The sequence below is a fragment of the Lupinus angustifolius genome, chromosome LG01 (genome assembly GCF_001865875.1).
Source record: "Lupinus angustifolius cultivar Tanjil chromosome LG01, LupAngTanjil_v1.0, whole genome shotgun sequence".
In the NCBI taxonomy this organism is placed as follows: domain Eukaryota; kingdom Viridiplantae; phylum Streptophyta; class Magnoliopsida; order Fabales; family Fabaceae; genus Lupinus; species Lupinus angustifolius.
Window position 1 is genome coordinate 24,005,540 of NC_032009.1, and position 11,954 is coordinate 24,017,493.

Below are 11,954 nucleotides of genomic sequence, written 5' to 3' on the forward strand. Positions count from 1 at the left end.
AGTAGGTTATGACCACTCATCTAGTCCAGCTCCCCAATCCGGGGAGAAAGTTGGGAACCCAGGATCTCCCCAAATATTGTGATTTCTAGACCTTCTTTGGGCATGTCATAGAAGAGTGTACCCAATTGCAGGACACTATCGAAGACCTCATTCAAGCTAGTCACCTCCAAAAATTCATTGCTCGGGCCCGACAAGGACAGTCCCCACCTCTGCGTCGCTCCAGCCCCCCTCGGAGACGTCCCCCCCCCAAGCTCAACATATTCTTTAACATATTTTATTATAATGGCCCTAACCATCTGGTCTTGAATTTTCCCAGAAGCATTTTTAATCTTGAATTAGATAAGAATATTTTCTTACCTTTATAGAAATCTTTTCTTCGGAACTTGCAGTCATGATAATTTTTAGCCTTTTCTTTATACACTCTTGAAGATTCACAGGCTTAGAATCTCATTTTCTCTAATTGGTGTAATTGATTCCTTCGTTTTGTTCATGCATCATTCAAGTCAAAATTTAAAAACTTAAGTGCCCAATAAGCTTTATGCTCCAATTCAACTGGTAAATGACAAGCTTTGTCGTAAACTATTTGGAATGGAGTTTGGCCTATTGGTGATTTAAATGTAGTTCTATATGCCCATAAAGCATCATCCAACTTTTGTGACCAATCTTTCCTTGAGGAAGAGACTGTTTTTTCTAAAATTCATTTTAATTCTCTGTTGGATACTTCTGCCTGCCCATTAGTTTGTGGATGATAAGGTGATGCTATCTTATGTTTAACATTATAAAATTCCAAAACCTTGCATAATTGATAGTTTACAAAATAATATCATCAATCACTTATGAGTACTCTTGGTGTTCCAAAGCAGGTAAAAATATTCTTTTTCAAAAAAATTATAAATGTTTTTTCATTTGTATTCGGTGTTGCTAATGCTTCTACACATCTAGAAACATAGTCAATAGCCACCAAGATATATTCATTTCAAAACAATGATGGGAAATGACCTATGAAATCAATGCCCCAACAATCAAAATTTCTATTTCTAAAATATTTTGCAATGTCATTTCATTTCTTTTTCCAATTTTTCCAAATCTTTGGCATGCATCACATTTTTGAACAAATTTTTTGGCATCTTTAAAAATAGAGGGCCATAAAAAACCAGACTAGAAGACTTTTACAGTAGTTCTTTCTCTATTATAGTGTCCTCCATAAGCAGAGTTATGGCAGTGCCATAAAATTTTCTAAGCCTCCTTTGAATCAACACACCTTCGAATTATGTTGCAAGTTTCTTATTTGAATAAGTGTGGCTCGTCCCAGACGTAATGGTTGACCTCCTTGAGAAATTTCCGTTTTTGTTGATAATTTATGAGGCTTTGAAGTTGGCTATATCAGCAAACCATGGTTTTTCTTGAAGGAGAAATAACTTTTCATCTGGAAATGCTTCAGCTATTTCTCTTTCTCCTTTCATAACTTCTTCATTGATTAATCGTGACAAATGATCAGCGACGAGATTATCTTTCCCATTTTTGTAACGAATTTCCAAGTTAAATTCCTACAAAAGTAGCAACCATCGTATTAACCGTGGCTTGGAGTCAGGTTTCTTTAGGAGGTATTTTATTGCGGCATGATCAGTAAAAACAATAATTTTGGCCTCAATCAAATAACTTCTAAATTTTTCCAATGCGAATAAAATAGCTAGCAATTCTTTTTCCATTGTGGCGTAGTTAACTTGTGCCTCATTTAAAACTTTCTTAGCATAATGTATTGCATGGAATACCTTCTCACTCCTCTATCCTAAAATTGCACCAACTGCGTAATCACTAGCATCACACATTAGTTCAAAAGGTAGATCCCACTTTGGTGCCATTATGACAGGGGTGGTTACCAAGCAGTTTTTCAAAGTTTTGAATGCTTCTAAATATGATTCATCAAAATTAAAAACATCATCTTTAAGGAGTAGATTGCAAAGGGCCTTAGTTGTTTTGGAGAAGTCTTCGATAAAGCGACGGTAGAATCTGGCATGTCCTAGAAAGCTTCTAATGCCTTTAACATTTCTTGGTGGTGGAAGGTTCTCTATGACTTCTACTTTTGCCTTATCAACTTCAATTCCTTTTCTTCAAATTTTGTGCCCCAAAACAATGCCTTCGCTGACCATGAAATGACATTTTTCCGAATTTAGTACTAGGTTGGTCTCAACACATCTTTCAAATATTGTCTCCAGGTTCTGTAGGCATAAATCAAAAGCATCTACAAATACTGAAAAATCATTCATGAAGACCTCGATACATTTTTTCACCAGGTCGACAAAAATAGCCAGCATGCATCTTTGAAAACTAGTTGGGGCATTGGGCAATCCAAATGGCATATTTCTATATGCGTAGACACCAAAAGGACAAGTGAATGTCGTCTTTTATTGATCTTGTGGATCTACAGCAATTTGGTTGTATACCGAATAACGATCTAAGAAATAATATAAGGCATATCTTGACAATCTTTCCAACAATTGGTCTATGAAGGACAAGGGAAAGTGGTCTTTTCTAGTGGCTGCATTGAGTTTGCGGTAATCTATATATACCCTCAACCAGTAGCAGGTCTGGTTAGAATGAGCTCGTTGTTGTCATTTTGGATTACCGTTATTCCTTCTTTCCTCGGCACCACTTGAACAGGACTTACCCATTTGCTGTTTGAAATGGGGTAAACTTTTCCAACTTCTAACATCTTCACCACTTCCTTTCGAACAACTTCTTTCATTGTTGGATTGAGCCTCCTTTGTGATTGAGCTGTAGGTTTGAAATTGTCCTCCATCATGATTTTGTGCACACAATAGGAAGGATTGATTCCTTTTAGATCTTTCAAAGTCCAACCAATCGCCTGTTGGTGCTTCTCCAAGAATTGTATCAACTTGTTTTCTTCTAAGGTGGATAGCAAGTTGCCGATGATAATTGGTTTGTGGGAGTCACCTTTTAAAAATACATACTTCAAATGCAATGGTACCTCCTTCTATTCTGGTTCTTTCTTATCATCTCCACATTTGTTCATTTCAGGAGAAATTTGACTAAACAAATTTTTTTTGACCAGTTGTTATTTTTCTTCGTCCCCCAGATTAAGTTCTTGCATTTGCCAATAGTTATCCGGCTGAGGCTTTCTGAGCATATTTCTTCAAGAATATCATTCGAAAACATTGCCCCTTATCTCTTGGGTGATGCGTTGCTTTGAAAATGTCACACTGAATTTAATTATTTTCTACTCAAACTATCAATTTGCCATTTTCCACGTATATCCCCATTTTTGTTGTTCTCATGAATGGACGTCCCAAAATGAGTGGGATTTCCACATCTTTGGAGATGTTAATTACAGCAAAGTTTACAGGGATCAGGAATTTATCCACTCTTACCAACACATCCTCTACAACTCCTTCCTAATATTTAATGGATCTGTGAGATAGTTGTAAGGACATTCTGGTTGATTTTAGTTGCAACCCTCCTATTCTCCTCATCATTGAAAGTGGCGTTTTAGGCTCACATTTCTCCGAGATCGACAAGTGCTTTGCCTATGAAAACTTCCCTAGTTGTGACTGGAATAATTACACTTCCTAGATCTTTCAGCTTATGAGGGATGTCAGTTTGAAGGATTGCACTACAAGTTGCATTAAGTTGAATAACTTCTTTCTCTTGGTTGGTCCTCTTCTCTGACAACAGTTCTTCCATAAACTTGGAATAGGTAGGCATTTCTTCCAAGGCTTCGGAGAATGGAATATTGATTTGTAATGATTTGAATATTTCCATAAACCGAGCAAATTGATCTTCCTTCTTTGCTTTTGATGGAGATGTGGGATAGGGTATTTTTTTCTGAACTAGCGGGTATTGTTTTCCTTCTTTTTGTTTCCCACTAGTTTCTTGTACGTCTATTTTTTATGTACATCCTTTTCATATTTTTTCCTTTTTTTCTTCATTTCTTTCTTTCCCTTTTTCTTTTTCAATAACCCCTCCCACCGTTTTTCAACTTCTGGTTGTGATATTTTTTCAATGCTCTGAAGTAACTGAGTGATGTTCAGCTATGCATCTGATTTGAGTCCTCATATTCTTAATAGCATCGTTTGTGAGTTGTCGATGCTTGATGGTTGTCTGCATGAATTGCTATAGTATTTCCTCCAGTTTATTTTGAGATTGGTGAGATGCTGAGTGGTTATTGATGAAACAGATTGACTGTCGGTTGGCACAACCATGACACCATAAGTGTTGTTCCTCCAATTGTTTTGGTAGTTTTTGTAACTTTTGGTGCACTTTATTGAGTTTATGTTGAAACTCCTTTACGAAATTGTCTATTTTAATTTGGATGTTGATATGTTGATCAATTTTCCTAAAATAAAACAATAAAAAAGAAATATGTTTATTTCCAAAGAAAGATTAATAAGAAAAACATATGAATTTAATAAGTTTGTAATTTATATTTTTGTACAAATTCAAATTAATTTGTACAAAAATGAAGAAAAATATTTTTGCACAAGACTATTAATAATATCGCATAATAAATAATAAATCCTATTATTTAACAATTCCCCGACAACAGCGCCAATTTGTTGAAGGAGTTTTTCTTTGCTCGCCATCTCGACCTTGTTAGAATAAATTCCAACGCCGGTATATTGAATTATTAACAATTTCATACCAACTCGGCTTTGTTGGAATAAATTCCAACACCGATATAATGGTATAAATTTAGAAATTTAACACAAATGATAATGAGTGACATTTATTTTCATTTTTCTTTATTAACCAAACTACTTCCTTATGGAAAGTTGGTAAAGAACAAATAAATAAAACAATAAAATTATAATTTAACCGTACCACTTCTTTTGAAGGGTTGGTATAAAGAATAAAACAATAAATAAATGTTAGTTGCGGAATGTAAATGACAGAAAATAAATGTTAGTTGCGAAAAGTAAATGACAGAAAGTAAAAGTTAGTAGTTAGATCACTCATTATAACTGTGTATTTTTCCTTTTCACAAAGATACAATTTATGAATTAAATTGCACTTTGATTCAAGATTTCTTTCTTTGTCAACAAATAAAATTTATAAGTTGAAACTTTACTATTTTACATTTGCATATCTTTCAAGATTCAATTGTAGTATAATATAGGATTTTGTCGAACCACAAGGAATTCCCTAAGATAATATTATTATAAACATGTTATATTACTAAGAATGTTTAAACATTTTTTTGTTTTATTTTCTTTATGAAATATTAACAGGTAAATAAATAAACATAAACAACTAATATATACAAATTCTTGAGGAGAAAATTGGTTTGAAATATGGAATTATTTCTAGATCAATTGATTTTGAAAACATTACAAGTTATGTGATTTGCATTCGATTAATTCCACACATCATTTCTAAATCTTTCATCTAGTGTCCTAGAATGATAAGATGATTTTCAAACCTTATGTAATACACTAAATAATAGTTGAGTGTTACTCGTTGGAGTAGGCTGTCACACCCTACTTCATGCTCCATTAACTTTATTTAGCCTTGAACATAAGTTGCTTAAAATATATGCTTGATATGGCAAGTGAACTAAGGTGTAGGTTATACTTTTTATTTCACTTGTCAACACTTTATGAAGAAGAATTTTTGGATCTTTAAATCAAGTTTTAGGTGATCAAGCTAAAACTGCATTAAACTTCATAAAGAATCAAAACTTTAACCAAAAGTAATAACTTGAAATGAATTGAACTCAAAAGATGATAAATAAAGAGAAGAAATTACACCATAATCCAAGTTAATTTGTAGGAGCATGAGTCATCTATCCAAGGATGAGATGCTTTTTGGATCGAAATGAGATTACAAAATTATATTTTTGTATCTCATTTGTCATCTCCTTTCTCCCCTTGAATTAAGAAAAAATACAAAATAAACTTACCTAAACTACTTTGGATTAGAAATTCTCCAAGAAAATTACAAGAGGAAGAGAAGAATTTGGTTTAGAGAGAGTATGAGGAATGGAGTGTATGTGAGAATGTGAATTGTTGAAATTGTATGAATATCTTTTGCCTTTGAGGTGCCTCCTATTTATAGGAGTTTCTGCCAACCGCCAAGCTCCTCTCCTTGACCGTCAAGCTGCTAACTAAACCTTTCACATAAGTTGGTCACGGTCAAGCAGCTTAGTCACTTGCTTGGGGCTGATTCACCCAAGCTAGTTGTGAGCTACTGGCCCAACTATTATGAGCTACCTCTGAAAAGTCTATGGAGGCTACTTTGAGTGAGGTCATGCATGATGTCACGGTTCCTTGGTGGCTAAGTCAACTTGACCAAGTTGCTGAATGTAAACCACCAGGCGCTTATGTGGCACCGCTAAGCTACCTGCTTGAGCAGCTTTGACTGTGCTGATGGTAATGTGGCCTGGTGCTTGCTGATCTGGTCAGGTATGTGGTTCCATGCTAGGAAGTCCAGGTGCTCTGCTAAACTGTCTACATGAGTAGGTTGGCTTATGTCAGGCTTGTGTTCTGACCGTACCAGGTTGTGTCTGATCGTGCTAAGTTGGTGTCCAGGTCAGCTAGGCGTAGGATTGGTCCAAGCTAAGCTGCTTAGTGAGTAGCTTCAAGTTCCATATTTTTCCACATAGACCAAGTCTTATTGAGTCATGCTTAAGGCTAAGCACCTAGCTTGCTGCGTCAAGCTTAAACATGTCATTTGTGGATCATTTTGGCATATTTTAAGTACTTTCTTGTATTTGATTAATTCTTCTCTTTTCCACCTAAATCTTACAAAATATAATAAAAATAAATACACAAAATAAATATACAAGATTGTGATATTTTATCCAAAAAGTGTTAAATTAAGTTGGTTTTCTCCATTTTGCCAAGGATAAGTGTCATAAAAAGTGTATGCATTTTAGGAATTTTTGGCACTTGTCAGACACTCATATTGAAAGTGCACCAACCTATGGCATTTGAAACACTCAATAATTGCTCTGTTTAGAGGTTGTCTCCCTCTACCTCTGCCATGTCCTCCTCTAAACACACTTTGACCATTTCCTCTCTGCATTCTTTGTTCATGGACTAGTAGACTACCATGCAACACATGAATGCTCAAAGTACTTAGATCATTTGACTCCTCTATTGAGAAAACAACATAATTGATCTTAGCCATCAATGACCTAAGTTTCGTTCTAACCACTATATTTTGCTCCATTATCTTGCCATTTGACTTCATCTTATTCACCACAGTCAAGGTTTATTCCAAAAAGTTGTTTACCTTGTCTCCTTCTTTCATGACAAGCAACTCAAACTCTCTTTTCAAGGCTTGAAGTTGTGCCATTTTCACCTTCATGGACCCTTGATACTTCTGTTTTATTGAATTCCAAATTGCCTTTGACGTCCCTTTGTCAAGAATTGTTTTCAGGATTTCTCTATCAATTGCTTGGAATAAGAAGTTCTTAACCTTCAGATCTTTGAGTTTGGTCTCCTCCACGACCTTCCTATGCGTTTCACTTGCTGATGTTGTCCCAATTGTCGTAGCAGGGATCCCTTCATCCACCAGGCTTTACATCTCCTTGCTCCTGAGAAAATTCTCCATCATCATTGACCAATAATCATAATGACCATCGAACCTCAGAATGGATGGTTTCACAAACTTATCTGAGATTGAAATCTTATCTCTCTTTGTGTTTAACTCACACTTCTTACACACACTCTATCACTCTATATTAGGCCCATTGTGGAGCTCTGGTACCAATTGTTAGAACTCTGAAATTAAGAGATAGTAGAAAAGAAGAAAGACTGCATTACATTGTATTGATCAACTGAGGCTATTTATAGCCTTATTCAAAACAGAAAAGAAAGTAACCGACCACATTTTCAATGCCTATAATATGGCCACTAAAAAACTGAAAAAACGGTTTTATTCTCCCTAAAAACTAGGACAAAATGGCTAAATATAAAACGGCTAAATATCTCTAACAGAATTAACCACATACTTCTCAATTCTCACATGACAACAATAGTAGCTACAAGAAAACACGAGGAATCACTTTACAAACACTCACAATTTCAAAGTCTATACATCTAATGAATCTAATTTTCAAAATTGGAAGTCGCACAAGAAACAAAAAGAATGTTCTAAAAACACACATTTAGATCAAACTTCTTGCTTCTAAAGAAGATCCAGCTTCAAACATTCAACCATGCCTATATTATCATACGCAGGATCAAATCCATCAATTCGAAAACCTAAATCGTGAATAAGCAAAAGAGACTATACCAAAGGAAGAATCAATGGCCAAACAATGCATGAACTGAGAATGGTAATAGTTTCGGTTATTGCAAAAGATATAACAATATTAACAACTATAACGAAATTGAAGTTGTTTCCAATAAGGGGAAGAATGTGTTCCCATTCAAACAATAGCATTTGAATCTCAATCTGATTTATGGAGATGCATAAGTGATGGAGAAGGCGTTATAAGACGCAATAGACATACACACGCTAATTGTTAAAATGGCATAGACTAATTTCGTGATGAAATAAGAAAGATGATAAAATAAAATATTATTCTTTGAATATTGAATTAATGATTTACAAAATTACATTGAATCCATTATAAAGGATGAAAAAACTAATCACCCTAACAAAAACTAATTAATTCCAACTAACCTTTTTGTTCATAGAAGTTAATCACTAGAGTTAGAACTGACCCAACACTACAATCTCACATACACTATTATTTACATGATATAATATATTTCAACAGCTCCATCAAGTTGGAGAGTGAAAATTCTGAACTTCAAGCTTGAAATTGATTTGAATCAATAATAATGCTTAACCACATATGACATAAGCTATATCATCAAACATTTAACCATCTATGGCAGAAGCTATATCTTTGCTTAATCACCATGGACAGAAGCTAACCATCCAATGCTTAACTTTCTATGGCAGAAGCTATATCTGAGTTTAACCAACCATTGATGACAAATTGACAACAATATAGTTAATCAATTAACTAGGTAAGTATTAATCGATTAAATGGTTAGAAAATTAAGTGAGACATTGGTTGAACAATTCTTGTATTTGACACATTTTACATGTTTTACACATTTAACACATGTTGAAATTGTTTTACAACATGTGTTTATTAGTTTGTTAGTTAGTTTATTAGGTAAGTTTGTTAAGTTCTTACATATTCATGTATTATAAATAAAGTTTTTTTATGTTTTAATCAATAATGAAAAATATCCATAATATTCATTTTTAAGCTTTTCGCAATACCAATGAGTCAAGTTGAGAGAGAGAGCATGAATGTGATGTAAAGTGTAAACGAGGAAAATGATATGGAGGTGGATCTGATTTGTTAATTTGATTATTCTTTAGAATTTATGGAAGGAGACATATGGAGAAAGCAATGTGATATTGGCTGTGGTAACTTCTATTTTTGTTGGGTTGAGAAGTTGAGAGAAGAGTGTGATGAGGAGAAGTGGCAAGTTTGTTGAAGTTAGATAGGTTTTAATTCAAGTTGTACTTGTTTAGAAGTGTTTGTTGTTGATAGTTGAAACTTACTATTTTAGGAAATCTGTTTAAAATTTTGTTATGACAGGTTTACTATAAAAGGCAAGTTTCTATTTTTGCTTTGAATGCAATTGAGGAATATTCAATATAACTTTCTCTTCTTTTCTCTAACTCACAATCTCTCCTCATTTTCTCTTCATCTTTTCATTCTTCTTGTTTATGTTTGGTGTTGTGTGGCAAGTCAAAAGCCCCAAAAAATTTGGTATTCGGAGCGAAGGCAAATCAAGGTCCTGTGGGAATCGAATTGCATAAGCTGATCTAATTGAAAGGGAGTTGAGATAGTTGTGTGTGAATCAACTGGTTGGAGGAGAAGTTGACAGAAGCAGAACAGTGAAAGAGTTGAAGGATGAGCGGAAACAACAATAACCTTCAAGCAATAGGGCTTCCTATTCTTACCAATAAGAATTGGGATAGATGGCAAACTCAGATGAAGGTTCTGTGTCGATATCAAGAAGTCATTGAGGTTGTACAAGATGGAGTCTTGTCACTAGATCAATCAAAAGCACAAAAGAAAGATAACAAAGCTTTGTTTCTAATCCACCAATGTGTGGATGATGTTCACTTTTAGAAGATACAAAGTGCCATGACAGCCAAAGAAGCATGGGACATATTGGTGACAAGTCATGCTGGAGGGGACAAGATCAAGAAAGTTAAACTTCAATCACTAAGGAAGCAATATGAGCTATTGCATATGGAGGAGGGTGACAAGGTTGGTGAATACTTCACCAAGATTCTCACAATAACCAACCAGATGAAGGGGTATGGTGAGGCAATTACAGATACCATGGTTATTAGGAAAATCATGAGATCTTTGCTTCCAAGATTTGATTTCATAGTTGTTGCCATTGAAGAATCAAAAGATGTCACTCTCATGAAGATAGAAGAGAAGCAAAGCTCTTTGGAGGCACATGAATTAAGGCTGATTGAGAGAAATCCAATGAAGAAAGTAGAACAAGCCTTAAAAGCAATTCACAAAGATGGTGATAGAAGAAAGGATAAGAAGTGGAAAGGGAAACAAAGCCTTAACCGAAGGAAAACAAGTCAAGAATGGTCTGAATCTTCTGATAAAAGAGGAAGATCAAAATTGAACTATAACCAGAAGAAGTTTGATAAGAGCAAAGTTGAATGCTTCAATTGTCACAAATTAGGTCACTACTCATATGAATGTGGCAAGGAGAAAAACAAGCAATCAAGGCATAAGGAGGAGGCACTCACAACTCAAGAAGACTCAGATTCAGAACCTTTGAATCTAATGGTTACAGATGCTGCAACAAAATCACACTCTGAATTTTGGTACTTGGATTCAGGATGTTCAAACCACATGACAAACCATAAAGAGTGGTTGAAAGACTTTGATTCAACAAACAGAAGTAGAGTCAAATTTGCAGATGATAGTTCTCTATCAGCAAAAGGAGCAGGCAATGTTGTGATCATGAGGGAGAATGGATCAAAAGCAATAGTATCGAATGTTCTCTATGTGCCAAAAATGAAGTACAATCTACTGAGCATAGGTCAATTGATTGAAAAAGGATTCTCTGTTCTCATGAAGAATAGCCAACTTGAATTGTTTGATTCTGAGGGAAGCTAATCTTGAGAACCAAAGCTTCCAAGAATAGAACATTTCAACTAAGCTTCAATGCTGCATAAGTCCAATGCATGAGTTCAGTTGAGACCAGAGATGAGAGTTGGATTTGGCACTCAAGGTTAGGGCACCTAAACTTCAAAAGCCTGCATCAACTAGGGACTAAACAAATGGTTTCCAGTCTTCCAATAACAACACTTCCAGAGAAAATATGTGAGGTATGTTTGATTGGAAAGCAAGCAAGGAACTCTTTCAAGACTGAAAGAATAATGAATTCTGAAACAGTCTTGGAAGTAGTTCACTCTGATGTATGTGGCCCTTTTGAAACTCCTTCACTTTCAGGCAACAAGTACTTTATCATATTTGTAGATGAATATAGTAGGATGACTTGGGTGGATGTATTGAAAACAAAAGGTGAAGCATTTGTCTCATTCAAGAACTTCCAAGCTGTTGCAGAAAAAGAAAGTGGAAAACACTTGAAGATCTTGAAAACAGATGGAGGAGGTGAATTTATTTCAAATGATTTTGAAGCATACTGCAGAGATCGTGGAATCAAGCATGAAATCACTCCACCATACACACCACAACTCAATGGTCTTGCAGAAAGGAGAAATAGAACAATCATGAACATGGCCAGAAGTCTGATTAATAGGGTATCACTCAAATGGTGCCTATAAACTTCTAGACCCTATTAATTATAGAATTGTGATCAGCAGGGATGTGTTGGTGCTTGAGAATGAGAAATGGAATTGGAGACAAATGCAAACAAGTCTAAAGAAACTGGTTCCTGAGATTGAATCTGTAACCATAA

The 11,954-nt window shown here is 34.9% G+C and overlaps 1 protein-coding gene across 1 annotated transcript; it reads left to right on the forward strand.

Annotated features, from left to right (window-relative positions):
- On the forward strand, positions 10,145-11,149 carry LOC109362714. Its single transcript, XM_019608744.1, has one exon. It carries the CDS (start codon positions 10,145-10,147, stop codon positions 11,147-11,149), a length of 1,005 nt encoding a protein of 334 aa, XP_019464289.1.

What these genes read in the sequence shown, in the direction of transcription:
- LOC109362714 (XM_019608744.1), top strand. Translation starts at nt 10,145, where the DNA reads ATGACAGCCAAAGAAGCATGGGACATATTGGTGACAAGTCATGCTGGA.